At 38.7% G+C, this 22,271-nt stretch overlaps 1 protein-coding gene across 2 annotated transcripts in view; it reads left to right on the forward strand.

Moving 5' to 3' along the window:
• The window catches only part of LOC117468169 (leucine-rich repeat and fibronectin type-III domain-containing protein 2), a 259,509-nt gene extending 240,721 nt beyond the window's left edge, over nt 1-18,788 (forward strand). For both annotated transcript variants that reach the window (XM_034112180.1, XM_034112182.2), the window contains 2 exons: nt 6,859-8,254; nt 15,355-18,788. In XM_034112180.1, the coding sequence (XP_033968071.1) occupies nt 6,879-8,254; nt 15,355-16,339 (2,361 nt within the window). In that variant the 5' untranslated portion in view covers nt 6,859-6,878 and the 3' untranslated portion in view covers nt 16,340-18,788. The remainder of the gene's footprint in view (nt 1-6,858; nt 8,255-15,354) is intronic.
• Nucleotides 18,789-22,271: the final 3,483 nt, after the last annotated feature.

Here is a 22,271-nt window from a genome sequence, read left to right on the forward strand (position 1 = left end):
AAATAAGACTTTAGGTTAAGGACTTCCTCTGTAGATTGAGAAAAATACTTGTTCTGGTCTAACTTTGGCTAAAGGTGATAATAACCTTTAAACTCTCATATTTCAGGTACCAACCCTCCCAAAATGACCAGGTTGTGAAAATTCCAGAATTAGCTATCGCCACACACAAAGGTCTATACAAATACAAATACAAATATGAATGAAAAATGACATAATCAACTTAATTTGGGCAGGCAAACACATATCCTGGTGTGATATGACTCTAAGTCAAGAGGATGACATAAGAAAAATGTAAAGCAGCCCGAACGCAGTGAATTTTTTATTTAAAAAGTGTGTTAAGAAGGGACAATGCGGGACAATGCACGACTCTTTAAGGATTTAAAACTGTGAATTGTAAAAAATGACACAAATCTTTTGTCTCAAGTATCATCCAACAATCACCCTAGTTACAGTTGCTAAGCTATAGAAATATATTTTGTTCATAGAAGAGATACAAAGAGTGCTTTAATCACCAAAGAATCCAGGGTCACAACGAGGTTAATAATGGATTTCACAGGTTGTATAATGCAATGCCCTGTGGAACATTCTATAATGTAGCCTTGTTGGTATTTCCACAGTTTCTTTGTCGCTTGAATTGAATTGTAGATGGTGTTGCTGGCTTGGTAAAGGCCACGAGTAAATGGATGTGGACCTCAAACATCCGTGGTTCGTCTCTTTGTGACTACTATCCTTAAAAAGGTCACCTCTGCCTCCCCTATGCGCCTGGCTTGCTTTACCCATCATCTAAATACTCTCCACATATTGCACACACCCTAATGGGAAGTGCGGAATGAAAATTATACATAATTGTTCAACTGCACCCAGATAGCATTATGAGCATCTCTGCAAATGTGTATATTTCCCCCAGTTTTTGAAAAGGCTTACCCACCACAATTGGCTATTTTCAGTGGAAAACAAGATCAAAAGAAAATGAGCGAGGCAGATTCTGTGGGTTTTCATGGCTTTTCAGTTGCTGTTTCTCAATGCTGTCCATTAAAATTAGTTCATGAGAGAAACTGTCTCTCTTCACTGACAGATCTCACCATGAGGCCTTGTGGGAATTAGCTCCAGAGTGCTGAGAGAGTCAGAACAGCAATAGATTTGCAATTATTTCTGCTCAAATAAACACATTTTTCACACAGTTTACTGGAGTGCTGATTGAATGCTCAGATGTAATCACCATGGGGGAATTCAGGTCCATCTTAAAGGACAGAGAACACAACACCATTGGTATATGTGAGTGCTCGTATATCCTAAAATCGTTTTACATTTGGCCTGTTTTTAATGATTTTTAATACTTTGTTTTACTTCGTATATTGACTGGCTAATGTGCCATTTTATTTGTGTTTTACAGCTGTATTCGTCTGCCTGTCTTGTGTGTTTTATCTGTTGTAACTTCGTACATGCTGCCCTTCAGGTCACTCTTGGAAAAGAGATTTTAATCTCAATGAGTCTTTTACCTGGTTAAATAAAGGATATATATATATATATTCCACAAAAAATTAATGGGTCAAACAAAAGCACATTTTTACTGAGAAATCTGTATAATTCAGTTAGCTTTTTGGTTGAAATTCTAGGCCTTAGTTACAGCTTCCCTAAAATTAGTGTTCCATAGATGGAGTGAATTCACAGTAATATAATTTGAGAGTAATATATCCCATATTTCTGTATGGTGATCTGAATCACCAAAAAAACAGAGTGCAGAGATTACATAGCTCATTGTTGCACTGCGTTTTGATAGGCTAGTCATTTGCTCTCACCACAATAAGCTAAAATGCCAAGCTTGCTAAAACAGCTTAAATCACTAGACATAGCTAGCAAACGTTATGTGGGCTTGTTAAAGAAGAGAGACAATGCTTAATGGGCAGATACAACATGTTGCTCCCCTTAATACACTCTGGGGGTTTAAAGCTGCAATTTCTCTTGGTCTAGCATTGCAACCCAGTCTCACGGCATTTCGTGTTCATCAACACGATTTTTAATCTATTGATTCGTGTTCACCATCACGATTTGCCCCTTTTTTTCGTGTTGCACAGGACGATTTTAAAAGCAATGTATTTCTACTGGTAACGTGTTTCGTGCCTGCAGGCTGCAGCACGTCTTTTTCTCCGGTCGGGTCGTGGGAGACCGGAAGCTGTGTGGTTCATAAAAACATGTTCTTACTCAATATCAAGCCACAGTTATTGCTTTTATTTTAAATCGTATAATTTCGGACTTTTGTTGTCGTCTGTGAGGAAAATAAATGGGGCTCAGAGCCTCAGGATACTGAAATCTGTATTTTTTAAATCTTTTTTTCCTTCTAATTTGTTGTTCTTTTCAAAATAACACACTTTTATTTACTCACCAATAACACTCAATTATCCTTGCTTTTATTTATTGGTTTAATTCCATAATCTCGGGCTTTTTTGGCGTCCGTCAGGAACTGAATTTCAAAATAAATATAACCGGAAACAGACGTAGGCATTTCGAGCGATTACCCAAGATCCTCAGCTATGGTGTTAAGCTCGTTGATTGGATGTGTTAGCCGCAATGCATGCTGGGATTTGGTGTTTATATTATATGAAATCCGGAAAACATTTTAAAAGTATAAAATAATACCTAATTCCGAGTGCTCTTGCTTTTCTCTTTGAAAGTCATCACATAACGGCATTGTAATACACGGTTCGGCTGCATTACATATTACAGATCTGCCGTAGAACTTTCTTTATTTATAGCGCCCTGATGAGAAGACCTTTGGAAAAACTGGAAGAAATGGCGCCGAAACTGAATACTTGACGTGGATCATAAATATATCAACAATTAAACAACATCTTCAATTTCTCTTCACACAATACGTCTCCTTGCAGTATCAACACTAATTCGGCTGACTTTTACATTTGATCTAATTCATAGATAGGTTATATTTACACCATAACGGTGCACAGCTGAGAGAAAAGGACTGTAGTTTTCAAAGATATTACTGATTTTCTTTGAATGTAAGAATGTAAATACTGAGTCTGAAATAGTATAGCAATATGCTGTAAAATGATGTGAAAGCATGCATAAAACTATACATCTTCAGATGTTGTACATACACACTAATAATACAAAGTTATTATGGCTGTGTGCACCTCGTGTGTACCTCCTAGTGGTTAAAGCACGTTATTGAATTATTGTTTTACGTGTTATATTTGATTAAAAAAATATTAAGAGTACATACTTTCATAGGGGGAAAGTATAAATATAGAAATATAGAATATAAAAAATCAAGAAGATACTATAAGTTATCTCTACAATAAAACAGTTTAGTGCAGGATGTACACAGATATTAATAGGAAGAGGTGCAAAACAGAAAAACGGATTAACCTTTATTTAAATATTAAGCCTGACAAAGTAATTAACGTCTAATATATTGCTTTCCTGCAATGTTAACTATGTTGAAGCACTTATTTTAACTGATATTATACACATTAATTATACTCTTATGTATGTAGATAGAATAAGAAATGTGCAGAATATGACAGTTTAATGGTGGAGGTACACACATATTGATAGATGTCTTGTAATGCACTGTTGAGGAACCTGTGACCCAAGTTTTTCATTCATTGCATAACTACACCGTAGTTGTGTATGATATGTCAATAAACCTTTGAAAATCTTGTGCAAAATAGCCATAATATACAGTCTTTAATTAACTATTAGTAGAGAATAACGAGTAATGAATATACTTTATTACTTGTTTCCATTCATGTCAATTGCAGATACATGTTTAGTCTTCTCAAGCACCAACTATCAAATATCTCTCCTGATTGTTGGCACTTGACAATCACCTTACCTGAATTTTACTCAGGTGTAACTAAAGTCTGATTTAAGGGTTGTTTATATATTTCACATAATTAATCAGAATCTGCAAAGTAACTCAAATAAATGCAGTGGAGTAAACATACCAGGTTAACCTCTGAATTGTAGTGGAGTAGAATTACAAAGTAGCAATGAGCTGTCATGTGGGTATACGGCATTAATATAATGCTGCGCATTATGGACACAAGTGATTTTCACCCATTTATTAATTATATGTTTTACATTTGATAACACCAATGTGTTTAATACTGGCAACTCGTTCGATTCCAGTTTTGGATAGTCTGGCGTGGTTTCGTTCCATTTCACACAGCTGTTTGACGCTCTGCGTAACCTTACGGGGACTGTAGTCCTAAACGATAGCTGGGGATTATGGGTAGTGTAGTGTCTTTGGCCATCCTAAACACAGAAATGTTGACAATCGCAATGATGCTCGAAATGTCCCTTACAGGCCTACGTCTGTTTCCGGTTATTTTTATTTTGAAATTCAGTTCCTGACGGACACCAAAAAAGCCCGAGATTATGGAATTAAACCAATAAATAAAAGCAAGGATAATTGTGTGTTATTGGTGAGTAAATAACAGTGTGTTATTTTGGAAAGAATAACAAATTAGAAGGAAAAAAATATTTAAAAATACAGATTTCAGTATCCTGAGGCTCTGAGCCCCATTTATTTTCCTCACAGACGGCAACAAAAGTCCGAAATTATACGATTTAAAATAAAAGCAATAATTGTGGCTTGATATTGAGTAAGAACATGTTTTTATGAACCACACAGCTTCCGGTCTTCCACGACCCGACCGGAGAAAAAGACGTGCTGCAGCCTGCAGGCACGAAACACGTTACCAGTAGAAATACATTGCTTTTAAAATAGTCCTGTGCAACACGAAAAAAAGGGGCAAATCTAGATGGTGAACACGAATCAATAGATTAAAAATCGTGTTGGTGAACACGAAATGCCGTGAGACTGGGTTGAGCATTGTAGTTAATGTTAGCACATTTTGGATTCTTCCGTGTCATTGACATCACTGAAATGGCTTTGTCCATCCACTTTAGTTCTGCTACTGTTACACTACATTTAAGTACCATTATCTTAATTACCACTCGTTCCCACAGATGCTGTTAAGATGCTGAAAGTCTAGCTCCACATCATAGTTGCTTGGCTAAATCTACTGTCACAAAAGTGTTGTAAGACTTATTTGCTTATATTTTCCCATTTTTTTATTTTAAAATGTTTCTCCCTCGCCTTTCTGTTTATTATTTGGCTCTGTCCCCAGAGTCAGAACTAAACATGGTAAATCAGCATTCAGTTATTATGCTCCAAATATCTGGAACAAACTCCCAGAAACCTGCAGGTCCGCTGCAACTCTGACTACTTTTAAATCCAGGCTGAAGACTTTTCTTTTTGTCGCTGCTTTTAATTGAACTATTCATATCTTAGACTGCACTGTAACTTTTATCCATGTATTTTTTCTTTTAATGTTTAATTGAACTATTCATATCTTAGACTGCACTGTAACTTTTATCCATGTATTTTTTCTTTTAATGTTTATTTTTATTAGCTTTTCTTTTTAATGACTGATTTTAAATGCCTTTTTCTTAATGTCTTTCATTTTTTGTAAAGCACTTTGAATTGCCTTGTGTTGAAAAGTGCTATATAAATAAACTTGCCTTGCCTATTTTTTTTATTAAGAACAAATCAAATAATAGTACATGATTGTAAAATGTTACTTGGTCTTATTTACAATATAAGACCAAGTAACATTTTACAATCATGTACTATTATTTGATTTGTTCTTAATAAAAAAAATACTCAGCCAAATAATAAACAGAAAGGCGAGCGAGAAACATTTTAAAATAAAAAACATATATATGTGGTGAAACATATGAACAGACTGTTTTTGTATATGTCTGATATACATTAATTTCTTCAGAGATTCAGACTCCATGAATCACTTTTTTTTCCATATCAATTTCCTTCTCATTATCTCTGTGTAATACACAGACCATATGCAGTGGCACTCCACAATACAACTACTACTTGAATCAAGGAGAGGAGGGGTTATTTATGCATTTTTCCTATTGTAATTATGAGTAATGAGAAGTAGAGAAAACACATTAAAGGGTTGTAACAATAATAATAATAATAATAAGATGAATAGGCCATATACTGTGACTCCTCTCACACACATGAATAATGATAAATGATTGCATGTAGTTAACATACGAATATTACAATTGTGCCTCCTTTTGGTTCTAGTGAGAAAGACTAGAAGGCAGAGTTTTCCATTAATGTTGCTCATGTAAAACAAATTTAAATTGATTTGAGTGTATTAGGAATGAATGATACAATTTTCTGCGGGAATTTAAAGACCGTTGGATGAAGCCAAATGTGGCCATCCAGTCAGGTATGAGGTTCTGTTATGGAATATTGCATACAATTTTGTTTGAATGGTATGGATATGATAGGAAAAGGGTACTAATAAGGCAAAGGTTGAAAACATACTCCGTCAGTTAACACACAGACCAGAACTCTGTATATGCTTACAGCATATACATGCACTTGCCCCACTTTATCTAATTTCCATTGCATGCATAACACCCTATCTGTATTGACAGCTTATAGGTACTGTATGTGCATCATTAAAAATGCCTTCTTAGTTGGCTTATTCAGAGAATCCTCATGTGATTTCTCACACATTATTTGCATTGCAAAATAAATGAAGAATATTAATGTAGAAAATCCTCAAGGATGATTGTTATATCTGAGAAATATTTGCCTCCGTGGTCCAAAGGTCATGGTGGAATTGGATTTTAACTGTGTTAATAGGTCCTTCACATAAACACACACACAATGATGGATGCATAAGTGTGATGTTATTGATGTTTTGATTAAACTATAAGATGAAGTAAAGTGTGAACAGTTTATCTTAGCTGATCATTATCTAAAAATGTGTCTCTTTTTTTTTCTCGTTTTTGCAGGTCCCTTTCTGTGAACTAACATGGACAAAGTGGTCATCAGTCTCCTGCTTCTGGGAACCGCAGTAACGATGGTCCATGCCTGTCCAAAATACTGTGTCTGCCAGAACCTCTCAGAGTCTCTAGGGACTCTGTGCCCCTCCAAAGGCTTGCTCTTTGTCCCGCCAGACATTGACCGGCGAACTGTGGAGCTCCGGCTGGGCGGCAACTTCATCCTCAAGGTCACCACCCTGGACTTTGTCAACATGACGGGTCTTGTTGATCTCACCTTGTCCCGTAACACCATCAGCACCATCCAGCCTTTCTCTTTCATCGACCTGGAGACCCTAAGATCCCTTCACCTCGACAGTAACAGGTTGACTGAGCTGGGACCCGACGACCTCCGAGGACTGGCCAACCTGCAGCACCTGATCCTCAACAACAACCAGCTGAAACAGATCGCTGACACAGCCTTTGACGACTCGTTATCAACAATGGAAGATCTGGATTTGTCGTATAACAACTTGCGCAATGTGCCTTGGGAAGCCATCCGCAAGATGGTTAACCTCCATCAGATAAGTCTGGATCATAACCTCATATTGTACATTTCAGAGGGGACTTTTACAGATCTGGATAAACTCGCCCGCTTGGACCTCACCTCCAACCGTCTCCAGAAGCTCCCTCCAGACCCCATCTTTGGGCGCTCACAAAGCAATGTAGTGATGAGCACTCCTTATGCACCTCCGCTCTCTCTAAGCTTTGGAGGAAATCCATTGCACTGCAACTGTGAAGTGCTTTGGCTTCGAAGGCTAGAGCGGGACGATGATATGGAAACTTGTGCATCTCCTAATAGTCTAAAGGGGCGCTACTTTTGGTCTGTTCGTGAGGAGGAGTTTGTTTGCGAGCCCCCTCTGATCACGCAACACACACATAAATTACTAGTGCTTGAAGGCCAAACGGCTAGCCTGCGCTGCAAAGCAGTCGGGGATCCGATGCCAACTGTGCATTGGGTTGCTCCTGATGATCGTTTGATCAGCAACTCCTCCCGAGCAACAGTATACGAAAATGGCACCCTGGACATTTTAATCACCACATCCAATGATTACGGGATTTTTACCTGCATAGCTGCCAACGCTGCAGGGGAATCTACGGCCTCCATTGAACTGTCAATCATTCAACTCCCCCATCTGAGTAATGGTACAAACCGTACCACACAGTCCAAGTCAGGGCTTTCAGATATAACCAGTTCTACCAAGATCAGTAAAGGGGAGCCTAAACCTCTACCAGAGAAGGTGGTTTCTGCATCAGAAGTGACTGCCATCTCTGCACTGGTCAAGTGGACTGTTAGCAAATCAACTCCAAAGGTCAAAATGTATCAGCTTCAGTACAATTGTTCTGAGGATGAAGTCCTTATTTACAGGTAAGAATGCTTTGTGAAACTCCATTACTTCAGCAGAGGCATTTCTGGTCAGAGTGGTTAATTAAGCCTGAGGTATAATCAATAGGCGCATTCACACTGCGGTACTTTTCCCACAAAGGTTCATGCGAACTTAGTTCATGAGAACTCTTTTATCGCGTTCACACCAAAAAGAGCCGGTACTAAAATGTGTTCATGCGAACCTTTTTACCCCCTCGAAAGTCCCTGCTAGAGAGCAGGGACTTTCGAGCGGCTCTTTTGTGAGAAAAGAGCTATATTTCTGATTGGCTGGCTGGATTGCAAACCACGCCCCGTAAAACTCCAAAAAAGTTGTGTGAAGCCGTCATTTTATTATCCTCGCATTAGCATTATTAGCATTAGCCCAGCGCAGAAACGCAGAGAGACTAACAACACAAAATAAAACATGGGAGCGGTGGAGATGAGGAGGTGTCGGCGTTCTGGCGATTTACTCGGAAGGCTTCAGTAGAAGCTGCTGGGACTCCCAGCAGCTTCTACTGAAGCCAGTCCCCAACTCCGGGGACTTCCGGCCGGGGACTTTGGGCGGCAGTATACGCCGTGAAGTGGTTTGCGGCCTGACAGTAAGCCCGAAGAAGAAGAAGTGATGTCAGCGGCTTAATTTGCCTAATCCACCCCCAGGGACTTTTTCCGGTGTGAACGCGATCTGTACTTAGTTCATGCGAACTAAAGAGTTCGCATGAACTAAGTTCGCATGAACCTTTGTGGGAAAAGTACCGCAGTGTGAATGCACCTAATCATTTTATTTTAAGCCTCTTCAGTCAATTGCTAATTGTTGCTGAGTATTATTCCGAGTGTGCTTGTTTTTCTCTTTGAAAGTTATCACATAACGGCATTGTAATACATGGTTCGGCTGCATTAAGTATTACATATCTGCCGTAGTTCTCTATTTATAGAGCCCTGCTGAGAAGACTTCTAGACAAACAGGAGAACTGCCGCCACAACTGAATACGTGACGTGGATCATAAATATATAAGCAATTAAACAACATCTTACATTTCTTTTCACACAATACGTCTCCTTGCAGTATCAACACTAATTCGGCTGACTTTTATATTAAGCCTGACAAAGTACTTAACGTCTAATATATTGCTTTCCTGCAATGTTAACTACTGTATGTTTAAGCACTTATTTTAACTGATATTATACCTATGTATTATACTCTTATAAGATGTATGTAGATAGTATAATAAATGTGCAGAATATCACAGTTTAATGGTGGAGGTATACACACATATCGATAGATGTTTTGTAATGCACTGTTGAAGAACCTGCGACCCAAGTTTTTCATTCATTGCATAACTACACCGTAGTTGTGTATAATATGTCAATAAACCTTAGAAAATCTTGAAAGGGATGTGCAAACTAGTCTTTATATACAGTCTTTAACTATTAGTAGAGAATAACGAGTAATGAATATACTTTATAGGGATCCTATTAATGTCTAATAATGAAAATAATAAAATGCAATAACGTGCTTTAACCACAAGGTGTCCCTTTCTATCAGCTGTGCATCGTTATGGTGTAAATACAGCCTATCTACCAATTGGATCAAATATAAAATTCAGCCGAATTAGTGTTGATACTGCAAGGAGACGTATTGTGTGAAAATAAATGTAAGATGCTGTTTAATTGCTTATATATTTATGATCCACGTTTTCAGTTTTGGCGGCAGTTCTCCTGTTTGTCTAGAAGTCTTCTCAGCAGGGCTCTATAATTATAGAACTACGGCAAATATGTAATATTTAATGCTGCCGAACCGTGTATTACAATTCCGTTATGTGATGACTTTCAAAGAGAAAAGCAAGCACACTCGGAATAAAGTATTATTGTATTTTTAAAAAACGTTTTCAGATTTCACATCACATAAACACCATATCCGAGCATGCATTGCGGCTAAACCACCCAATCATCGAGCTGAGGATCTTGCCTACGTCTGTTTCCGGTATTGTTTATAACGGATGTATTTCGTGAGGCCTTCTAAAATGCTTTTAAATATAACCATGGTTGTAGTTGAAGAGTTTGTAAATTAACATGAACCGAAGCTGTTGCCTGGCAACGCAATCGCACAACGTCACGTTCGTTAATTCCACATCCACACACATGGATTAACATCGATTTAATACATTAATGCAGCCTTTGTTTCTGCTAAAAGAGGTGTCGACCAGCTGGGGCAACAAGAAAATCGGCGAAATCGAGTGTGACTATTAAAAAATAAATCATTATTATATTAATATTGACAATAACAACCGACCGTCGGGGTAGCATTTGCTTGGCATTTCCGGGTATTTCTGCACTGGTTAACATGGGTTAACAATACCGTGTAACTGTCACGTTTGAAGGGACGAAATCGTGACATCTTCACGTCTCCCAGCATGGTAAATCGTCACATGTTCACGTCTTGCCGTGATACCGGGTTGCTTTTAAGATCATTGAAGTCCAAAGTGTAATCCTTTGCCGTGAACTATTCATTAGAAATCCAAGAAGAAAAAAGATTAAGGACCCTCATTTTGATGCATCTTTCTTAAGGTGCTCAAGTCCATAAAGTGAAAGTGTGGAGATCTTCGTGCTCTGTGAAATCACTTTTCTTATGTCAAAGGAGAGACTTTCCATCATTATAATCAAGTTGGAAATATAGAAAAGAGCCTCGTTGTAAAACATTAAATCATTTTGGGAAAGAAAATAAGATGCCACACTTTGCTGTAGGAACTAATGTTAATTTCGTCAGCTATTTTTTTATTTAGTTTTAGTCTTAGTCCTGTGTTAAATTTCCTTTTTTAGTTTTAGTCACCTTCATCCTGTTTTTATTTAGTCAAGTTTTAGTCGACTAAAAGTCTGAGCATTTTAGTCAAAGAAAACTAATTGTTTTAGTCTACTTTTTGTCATTGAAAACTGTTGAGTCTTTTTTAGTCATCAGATTATATAGAACATTTCAGTCAAACTACTCTAGCCAAAACCAATAATTTGTCATTTTAGTCACATTGTTTCTTTCTCCCAAGCAGTGGTGGCATTATACTTTTTCGTTGTCAGTCATTTTGACGGACAGGATCGTAACATTTCCGGCACAGTGTGCCACTGCCCGGTGTACTGTACTTCAAATGTACCGCCGCGCGCAGCACAGACACACAGCTGCTGCCCAGCCGCAACACCGGCATTTTCGTCTCATCACTTTTCGTCAGCGATATTGCATGTTGATTTTGTTACAGTTATTGTTTACTGCCGTCGGTGCCGTCTCATCGTTTCGTTTTAGTCATGGAAAAAAAGGTTGTTGGCGAACATATTTCGTCATAGTTTTAGTCAGCGAAATTAACACAGGAACAAACAAATAGATACATGTTTGATGAATCCTTGTTGCGAACCTAGGATTCAATTTGTCTGACAGCCCTAAGATATTTTCCTGACTTTGCCAAAGACCACCCTTAGAATAATAAAAATGGTATTCACAGCATCAGAATGGAGGGGAAATTGTTGGCCTGTTGTGGTCAACATGTACTGCAATTTCCTGTCAGCTTCATTCTTCCTTACGAACCGACAATGGATGGTAAATTACTTACTAAAAAAACGTACTCTGTGCCGTAGTCCTACGTAATTTTCCTGCACCCAGATAGAGCCATTTAATGAAAGATCATTGAGAAAATAAGAGAAGTATGGTTATTAGCTGGGAATATGAGATAAGAACTGTACACAATATTGAAGAAAGATATTACTTTGTTCAAAAACTGTCAATGCAACTCACTCCATGCAAATTCAATAATAAGGTGTTTATCTGATTTCCTTGCTTGCAGTGCCAGATTGTCACGCAAGAAAAAAGAGAACAATATGAATTTTCAGTATATTTTTTCCCCCGGTGATGGAATTGTCAGATGACTTATCTTGTTTTTTTTATGGATTTTATCTAATGTGCAAACATACCACTGATATGTGTGGTATATTTACTGAATTATTTTCCTTAACGAAGTGATTATTTTAATAGCATTCCTGATGGAAATCCTTATTTCATACTTCCAAATTGCCCTCATGATTCGCTGTTTAAAATTGTTTTTCTACTTCATAATCACCACACACAGTATGCAGTAGAAAAAATACCGAAAGCAATGGATTTATCTGGTCTTGTATAATAACGGCTGTGCAGTACTTTTGCTTGTCAAAAAACAAATTAGGAGTTGGAAGGAAAAGATTACGTGCACAGAGAGGCCACCACTGTCTTTGAATTAACATCAGTATGACTTCATTGCTTGCACACGCACACCTACTGCTCTCCTCTTGTTGGCTGACATAGTTTCCCAGGGTACTGCCCGCCCTCAAGCAATGGCATGATTAAAAATCAATCAGAGCCACGTGGGGAAGGTGAAATATTGCATGAGTTCTCTCAAACGGGAGCCAACACAGCTTCTTCCTAGTTATGTAAAAATACAATTATGGATGAATAATGGACTGCAGCCCCTCTGGTGTCTGGGCTCCCTGCGATTCAGAGGGATCAAAGATGAGGATACATGTACTGGAAGGGAACGACAAGCTAATAATCTATAGACGACTGAGGAATCTATTTTTAGATACACATATGGTGAAGAGTCTATAAGGGCCATTGTGTACTCACAGTGTGTTACAGCTATTGATTGCTACTCCATGTTGTGTGGTCTCAGTAATAGGCTATATAGCAATGGTTTCGAACATCTTCCTTCAGATATACCCAAGCTCAATATCTGCTCCACTGATACCACCCACCAAGTGAAATTTATATTATACAAGACATTTTGATCGTAGAATTATTCAGTGATGGAAGGAGTAGAAGTGAAAGGAATATAACCCCATTGTAGAGGTAAAAGTGTGGCATTCAACATAAGTGAAAGTAAAAATGAATTAGCCCAAAAATATACCAAAACTAAAAGCACTGATGTAGAATGGCCATTTTGTTAATAATTGATACATTATATAACTGGATTCTGATGACTTATTCCAAACAGCTTTAATTGTGCTGCTGGTAAATGTAGAATTACCTTTTATTACTTTGTATACTCCAAGGTATTTTAATTCACAATAGTATATCATAATTCATTAACCGATTTTATTTTCGTACTAATAATTTGAAACTGAAAATTAACTCATTACTAATCTTTTCAAAAAAAGATGTTGAATAAAGAGTACAATATCTCTACCCAATTGTAGTGAAGTAAAAGTAAGAGGTAGCACAAAATGGAAATACCAGGTAAGGTAAAAGTACCTAAAAAATGTCCTTAAATACAATACCCCAGTAAATGTTCTTATTTACTCTGCCCCTTCGGCATTGTTTTAGCTTAGGCCCTTTCTGTCAAGTTTGCAATACCAGTATTACCACTTTACGTTACATGTTATGCTAAACCTTTCCAACATGTATTCTTGAATGTTGGTTACATATTTCCATTTCTGGTAACACTTTCTATAAAACTCAAGGCTATTCTATATAACTGTAGAATTATAGTAATAAACACTCATATTATAACGCATTGTTTAAAGACTTGTTACTCAAAATACATTGTAATTGCTGTTCACTCACTGTGTACAATATATATCAGTTGTAATTGCTGATTTTATACAATGCATTACATTGCATGCATTATAAGTTATAACACGTTAAAGGTTAAGGTTTGGATATGTGCTGTATTGCAGCTGTTACCATGACAATGTAGGACTTTTGATCAGCCCAAATGCTTTGAGTATATTCCCCAAAATAACTGTTCTTATATTCTTGCTTTTAATATATGAAACAAAGCTTTAAGATAAGATAAGATAAAATGGACTTTTATTAATCCCTCGTGGGGAAATTGTTTCTCTGCATTTGACCCATCCTAGTGTTAGGAGCAGTGTGCTGCCATTTTGAACGGCGCCCGGGGAGCAGTGTGGGGAACGGTGGCTTGCTCAGGGACACCTCGGTAGCACTTGGTCTTGCCGGGACTTGAACTGGTGACCTTCCAGTTCCCAAGCCAAGTCCATATCGACTTCGCCACCACAAAGTGGTTGACTTTGAAACACGGTTTATATTCATTCGTACATAGCAATGATCTCAGAGAACAGATGTTTAGAGTCCTATTCCAGCTTCCTTAATGTTTCTGGTTCATCGCCGTTCGAGTATGTGCATTGCCACGACTTGTACAATATGGGTACTGCTAATTCAAAGGAAAATGCTAGCTTTACACATGTAAGTTGTTTCCACGACACGTCGGGCCCATCCAACAACCAAATCTCCACACATTTCCTGTAGTGGCATTGAACATTGGCACTCAACAAAAGTGGAAATCAGATTTGTCCAATATGTACGGAATTCCAAGAGTAATGGACTTGTGTATACAGTGTCTGCAAAGGGCTTACATACATTTGATATCCAAACGCTATTTCAATCTGATTTGATTGAGTTGTTTTGGAAAGGTTTATAACACTTCACTGTTGTTCACGAACTGCATTAATCAAATAGCTTTTTTAATGAGTTTAGTAGCTTAAATTATCTAAAAAAACGTTAATATAACTGTTTTTGGGATTTGTTACATGTGTATGTCACTGCAGTCTGTGTAGTAGGATTAATTTGTTGGAAAAAGGCCTCTATCATTGGCTGTCTACACAATTCAGTGTTTCATGCAGCATAGCATTGATTAGCAATACAATTTAGAGAATTAATCTTCTGCAGATTGACGTTCATTTCAGTCAAAAGCAGCGAGGCTTAGTATTCAGTAATAGTTAAACATCTGACATTGTAACAGATTGAGTTGAAACAAATGAATGCTTGATAAATGGAACATACAATAGTTTACATTCAGCCAAAACAATGTTAAAAAAGTCACCATTGAATACTTATCTCATTGCTTTTGCCTCATGCATGTCAAATGGGATACACTTGGACCAATGAAGTAATTTTTCTGAATTACTCTGTGCATATAAATAGCTACTTAGCATGCTTCATTTTGGCAATTCCTTTGATCTGCTCTTGTATAACGAACCATGCCAGTGTTTCATTCAAATTTCAAAGTCTTCTACCCTTGCACTTCCACAGCAAGAGGTCTGTATTTTTCATGTTGTATCTTTTTGTGTCTTGTCAGGATGATTCCCACGACTAACAGAGCCTTCATAGTCACAAATCTTGTCCCAGGAATGCAGTATGACTTGTGTGTCTTGGCCATCTGGGATGACACCGCCACCACCCTAACTGCCACCAACATTGTCGGCTGTGTCCAGTTCATAACCACGGAGGACTACCCGCAGTGCCAGTCTCTCCACAGTGGCTTCCTGGGTGGCACCATGATCCTAGTCATCGGCGGCATCATCGTGGCCACGTTGCTGGTGTTCATCATCATCCTCATGGTGCGGTACAAGGTGACAAGTGGCATCCAGACCGATAAACTACCTGCTGTGAGCAACACGTACTCGCAGACCAACGGGGGGTTGAACCGGTTCAGCGGTGCCCAGCCGCAGGTCAAATCCACAGTGGTGGTCATGCGTGAGGAAATGGTAGAGTTCAAGTGTGGATCCCTCCAGAGCAGTCTATCTTCATCATCATCATCTTCTAACTCATTAGACAGCAAAATAGGAAGGGGGGCTGGCGACCACTACAGCATGCAGAGCAGTGAATGCAGCACCTTGCCCAGCAGCAAGTTCAGGAGGCATGGCACCAAAGCACGGCCAAACCTGGACCACCTTTTAGGGGCCTTCACCTCACTGGAGCTGCGAGGGGTAGCAAGGGACCACCACCGGGCTTCTGGCCCCACTACCTCTTCCAATGCTATGATCACGGTAGCAATGGTACCCCCGTCTGACAAACAACCCCTGCTCGGTAGGGCCGAGTCAACCACCATGCTGGGACGTCTGTTAGGGATGCCCCAAGAGGGTAAGCCCAGGAGGAGCCACTCGTTTGACATGGGTCACGTGGGGGCTGCACAGTGTCGCGGCAGCCACCCTCGCAGAATCAGTAACATCTGGACTAAGCGCAGTCTGTCTGTTAACGGCATGCTGCTGCAGTACGATGACAGTGAGGACGAGAAACCTGCTTTCGAAAGCGCGGAGTGGGTGATGGAAAGCACAGTTTGAGTGGGTCTTACTATGAGGTCCATGGCCAATAAATCTATATCAGGAGCTAAAGGGACATGAGTGTTTTGGCAAGGTGTTGCAAATGGGAATCTGCATTTGGGTATTGCATGAAGTTCATCCATGTGAATACTGTCTAAATGATGTGAGAAAAGACACTCAAATCCATAGATTACTGGCCATGATCTCAAATCTCTGAAAGTGTCTAACTGTATTTCAATACTGATTCCTGGATTGTGCAGTGGGAATAATTTCCCAACCACAAGGCATATGAAAGTGTCTCATAGAGAAAGAGGGGGGAAAAGGAGGATCAATTCTGAGTGGATTTACTAAGTCTTTATCGAAAAACTGAATGCCAAGAGGATTTGCCTCGGCTGTGGTGAACTGAATGTGCGTCACAATGTCTTGGACCCTCAGCACGAAATGGGACTACTGCAACAGACAATGGGACTGCTGCGACAGTAGCAAGAAAGACTGGAAGAGCGAATAGAACATTAAAACAAAGTCATTTTTATTTTCATCTTGGTTTTTCTACCATTTTTACTGTTTATTATTTGATGTAATTCCTCAGCAGGCACAGCTCTTTGAATGAGATTATACACTTACACAGCTATCCCTTCACATCACTCAAAATTACACATTTCAATCATTTACAAAAATAATACCTTTTTTACAGTAAGGTGTCTAGGCCTTAGATATTAGAAACACTGAGGCAAAATTAGCCAGTATAACCCAGCCTGGATTTCTACCTCAGGTTATGGATCATATGTGGTTATTTAAATATGAAAGCAAATGGAAAAATAACAAACAATCCAAATGCACAATCAGCTCAAAACACAAACTTCTTCACTTGTTTGCAAACGCTTCAAAGAATAGTTTTTTAGCCGATGAAATTGAGTTTGTTATCCAGCTCAGGTTTAGTTCCGAAATGTCTTTTTGAAAGTTTTGAATGGCTAATATTGACAACATTTTCACCTTTATGCTCAAAGGACATTGATGTAAGCCCAGTGTTATCCTCATGATACTGTCTCCAGATGCTTACAGCACATATTAGTGTCACCAGATCGGAATAGTCTTTGAAATCCATCAAGGCCACACAATAATTTGCTTATCCTCACAGCAGTATGTATTTGGCTCTAATTCTCTTTAGTTAACAATAACAAGGGAGTACGCCACTTATTCATTTAGCCAGGTTAAATGGCGGAATGAGTCCAAATTGACTTTTATTAGTTTGATAAAGGTCATTATGCTGCTCAAGGGAGGATGTTAAGTGGAGAAAATGGGAGAAAGATATCTTTTTAAAAAAGGGCCAAACAGCTGGAAACTAGCTTGAAATATATCTCACAAGATTGCGTGATACAGAACCACAGTTGGTTTTTGTATTATGTGAATTGATTCATCAAAAGAACCATTCATCTTTTACCGTCTTTCATTCGGAGCTGTACATTGCAGTACGATTCTTTGAATTAGTGGCTATTGGGATTACTGCCAAGACATCCCTACACATGTTGATGCCTTTCTCGATATATTGTGGGTTTCTGCTGCATTTAAAAAATGTCGGGTGGTCATAATTTTTGTATTATTTTCATCCTAGGTGTACTGTTCTGTATATTGGCATTTTTTTTTGTACAAAAACTGGGTGAGAATGTAAAGGGGGGGGAAATTGTGCAGTAGTACTTTTATTTTCATGTGAAGCAAACAGTGAGAAGGTGCTTTACTGTGGTGTACCAACTTGGTCATTGTTAGTTGGCTCACTGAAATAGGATTGTACATGATGTCACATGTAAACTACTGGCTGATTTAAAGGATCAGCTAAAATGTAAAATATACATTCAAATGTCTTGGTTTATTATCCCACTATGAAATGTCTACCTCCACCATAACACAGTTGGTGTGCAAAATAACATTATATACCAACAGACAGTTTTCAGAGTTGTAACCATAACACATATACCACAGAAGCTATCTATTTAATACATATGGGGGTATACACTCTGTGTGAGCTTATAGCACTATTTGTTGTATTTTCTTCAGTGCCACTCCCATGTATCTTAAAGAGACCGATATAACAATGAATCAATCCTTTTGAAATATGTGTTGTCCTCTGACACAGAGCTTGTTTGCTATGACACAAACAGGGGACATTTTATTTTTTACCAAAATCACAGGAACTTTAGTTTATTTTGACTAAATCCTTAAAACTTTAGTAAATGAAACAAACATGTCTGCATGAATGGGAACCTATAAAGATGAATAAGAAAATTCCTTTTTATTTTATTTGGGGTAACTGATCCTTTAACCTGCTCTCTTTACCTGTGATATCATGTAACACCCTCTGCCACTATGTTAACTGACAATACAATTTAAGTGTTTACTTGACTTGACATAGTCATGACTCTCACCTGAGGTTCTAGGACAAAAACAAGAAAAAAACATGTTCCTGTGTGAAAACATTTTGCTACAAAAGAATATAAAATATTGATCTATTCCTATGAACCAAACTGGATCTTCTGTGTTTTCTCTTCTCAAAACATCTTACACTAAACATATTACATTCCTTTGATTACTAACCTAACCCTTCTATGCTTGAAATGTTACCTTACGGTTCTGTTCAAACCCACAATACAAACTAAATCAGTGTGTTTCCTATCCTGCTGTCTTTGTTTACTGGGGATGGGAAGGGTTTGCCTCCTAAGGTCCAGCTGCTGTAATCAGGCCAGTTGCTGCTGACTCACCTTATCGCTGCCCTTATTACAAATCACCGGTACATGCAGCTCCTGGCCAGAGCCCATAATAAGGTGCTTACGGCAGCACAGAGTAAATATAACCTCCACAAGGGCCAAGTGTTGCATGATAAGGCTGTGATATGCACCTGCCAAAAGTTGATATGACAAAGACATAAACACAAACTGTGGCTACTGTACATCCACATTAATACCTTTTTCGATGGAAAAATATTCAGGTGTTTTGGAACCTTTTTAACTAAAGGTTTGCCATCTAGTCTGGCTAGGAAGAAACGGTTACCTTTGAAGACGATGACACAGACACCCATGATAGCTTTTTGATAGGGTCCTTTTAGTTATGATGTGTACTTCCCTGATTCTTCACACCCCTATCACGTTAAAACTTTACCGAAAGAAAACTTACAGCATCAACTTCAGGTTCCCCGCAACTACTACTGGTTAATTCAACATATAATTCCTTTATTTGGTAGATGGCTTTGGACACTGAAAACCCAATGCAATGCTAAATGTTGATATGCCAGTCCTTGCTATGATATTGGATGGTCAGAAGGACCTGAATGCCGACTGAAGGCTGGGGTGACAGTCCATGGAGCCCCTCTTGAGGATTCTGCCATCAAAGAACACTGCTGGTTACATGAGGTATGTTTGCTGATCTCAGTCCAGGGCCATATCCAGGATTTCCTAAATACCGAGGTCCAAACATGCCGAGATTTTTGGGATTTTCATGATCTAGTTAGGTGCTTTTTAAGTCCTATGGGGGGTCACAAATTGGATAATATATTGATTTCAAACCATGTCAGTGGGCTGCAGCATCAATTCTTTTTTAAAGTGTAATGCATAACAATTAGTTGATTGTTACTATTAATGATCTGGACATGCAGAAGAGGCTAAAATGATCACACAACATTGTCAACATTCATTTTCCATGTCTCTCTCCTTTCCATAACCTGCCCCCTCTCTTCCATCTTCTTTAGTCTCTATGTCTTCTTCCTGTTCATAACTCTCTCTGTCCTCTACTCTTTCTCTTTGTTCAATCTCTCCCTCGTTGTTCACTTTTTGCTCCTCCTCATTTGTCGCTCCTGTCAGTGAATTAAAAGCAATTCAGCAATTTAGTTCATTTCATTTGTTTGTTTGCATTATTTATTTTAACTTTAAATCTGTTTTGTTTGATTCTCAAAAGAGAACAAAGATGTAAGCAAATTGTGTTTTATACAATTGTATGTTATGACATAACAAAGATATATGTTGTTTTAAAATTATGCCTATTGTCTATATTGTAAATGAAGACTACGTTATAGATAGATGGGGTTATTAAGCCGACATTCTTTTGTGTGACTGTTCCTCCCTGACTTCCATCACTTTCTCTCTCTCCCTTTCTCTCTGCCTGTCCTGTCTCTTCCTTACCAAAGCTGAGCTTCGACTGACGTAGTCTTTTCATTATATCTGAGTCAGTGTAAAAAGAAAACCATAAAATGTTATATCTTCAATGTTTTACTCAAATTTAAATGAAAGAAAAGCATTACAACGTTTGTTAAAAGGTAATCCTTCTGACATTGGATGAATGTAATTAATGTTAGCTCTCCAACTAGTTTATTCACGCAATTTAAACCAAAGTATAGCCTATAGCTGCAATATAAGTTAGTGTGCATGTTGTCGGACGTCCACTGACTAACGTAGAGCGTTCACACAGGATCTGCTGGTCATATGATGTCCTGAAGAACAGAAACACAAGCAGCCCGCTGGACTCAGATCTCCAGATACCTCATCACTCCTCCACTGCTCCGGTTCAAGTCCGGGCTGCGGTGGTTTGTTGATACCAACGTTGATACATGTCGTCTTCTTCTGTTTGCTTTAATCGAGGCTATGTAGTTATGCAGCGCCCCCATCGGCAGTAAATGGAAGTACTTCAAATAATCCCTTTTACTGCAATTATATCACAAGTTTTGTATACACAGCTCGGAAAAAATTACCGAGGTCCGGACCTCGGTGACCTCAATGGTGGATACGGCCATGTCTCAGTCTACTGGTTGCCAAAAAACATACAAAATGGTTTCAGAATGGTGCCTACAATCTGCAGATTGGTGCTAACTAGAGCCAAGAAAATGGAATCCCTTTGCCAGGACGTCATCCCACGGCCAACCGCTGAAGCACAGGATGAGGTTGGCAAAAGCATTGCACGGCCTCCTGTTCTTCAGGTATGTGGATGCCATTGATGGCTGCCATGTCTGCATAAAGACTCCCAAAAGGACCCAAGTGCCAGGATTACCTTGGCAGAAAGCTCTTTCCATCATAGGCAATAATTGATGGGAAGGGCCTTCATCAACACCTTTGTGGGTGTGGCGGCTCAATACCCAGTTACATTTGAGTCGCCGAGAGGCTAAACTTGGCTTTAAACTGTGACGCGTTTTCGAAAAGAAAGTCCATGTTGAAGCAATATAGTTGTAAGGATATTTAATAAACAAAATCAAAACATAGTAACTATGGACAAAACGGTGTTTTACTTTGTAGCGGCCAAAATCATATAGAACTAAAACAGATAGTTAACTTAACAGCCGCTGAGGCAGTAGTTAGCGGATCTTACGCAGGGCAATGATCCAGGTCCAGACAAGATTCTCCGTTGTGCATTTTATTCCTATAACAAAATACAATGAACAGGTTTCCTATATCTCTTTCCTTGAGCCTTTCCTATGGCTTTCCCTTGTGTAGCTTGAAACACCCTGTGGCTTTAAACCGTTTGCCTACTAGTGCTCTGGCTCCCACCACCCACCTGTCTCCAATATATACAATTACACCAGGTGCTCTAATCACCCAGTGCCCAAAACATGCCTTCAAAATAAAAGCATAGAAACTACTTTAACTTATGACGCTAACTAAGAATACATAAATGATAATAATAAACACTATAAACAGCAAGAAAATAAATGTTAAACTATTAAATAATAAAAAGAGATATATATATCTCCAACAGTGGGTATCCTGGCTCCTTCCAAGATTCTTTCACACACAGTGACGAAAATACGCCATTTTGCTGGAGGTGCAAAGCTAAACAGCTAGCTAACATAACCAGGCAGAGCGCAATCGTTTTTCTATTTCTATTTCTATTCTGAAGAAATCGCTGTAGGCCTATGTCTTCGGATTATATCTCTGGACTTGAGGGATGTGGTCTCAGTCGTTACTGGCGTAAACTAGAG

This window comes from Pseudochaenichthys georgianus, chromosome 22 (assembly GCF_902827115.2).
Source record: "Pseudochaenichthys georgianus chromosome 22, fPseGeo1.2, whole genome shotgun sequence".
NCBI lineage: Eukaryota > Metazoa > Chordata > Actinopteri > Perciformes > Channichthyidae > Pseudochaenichthys > Pseudochaenichthys georgianus.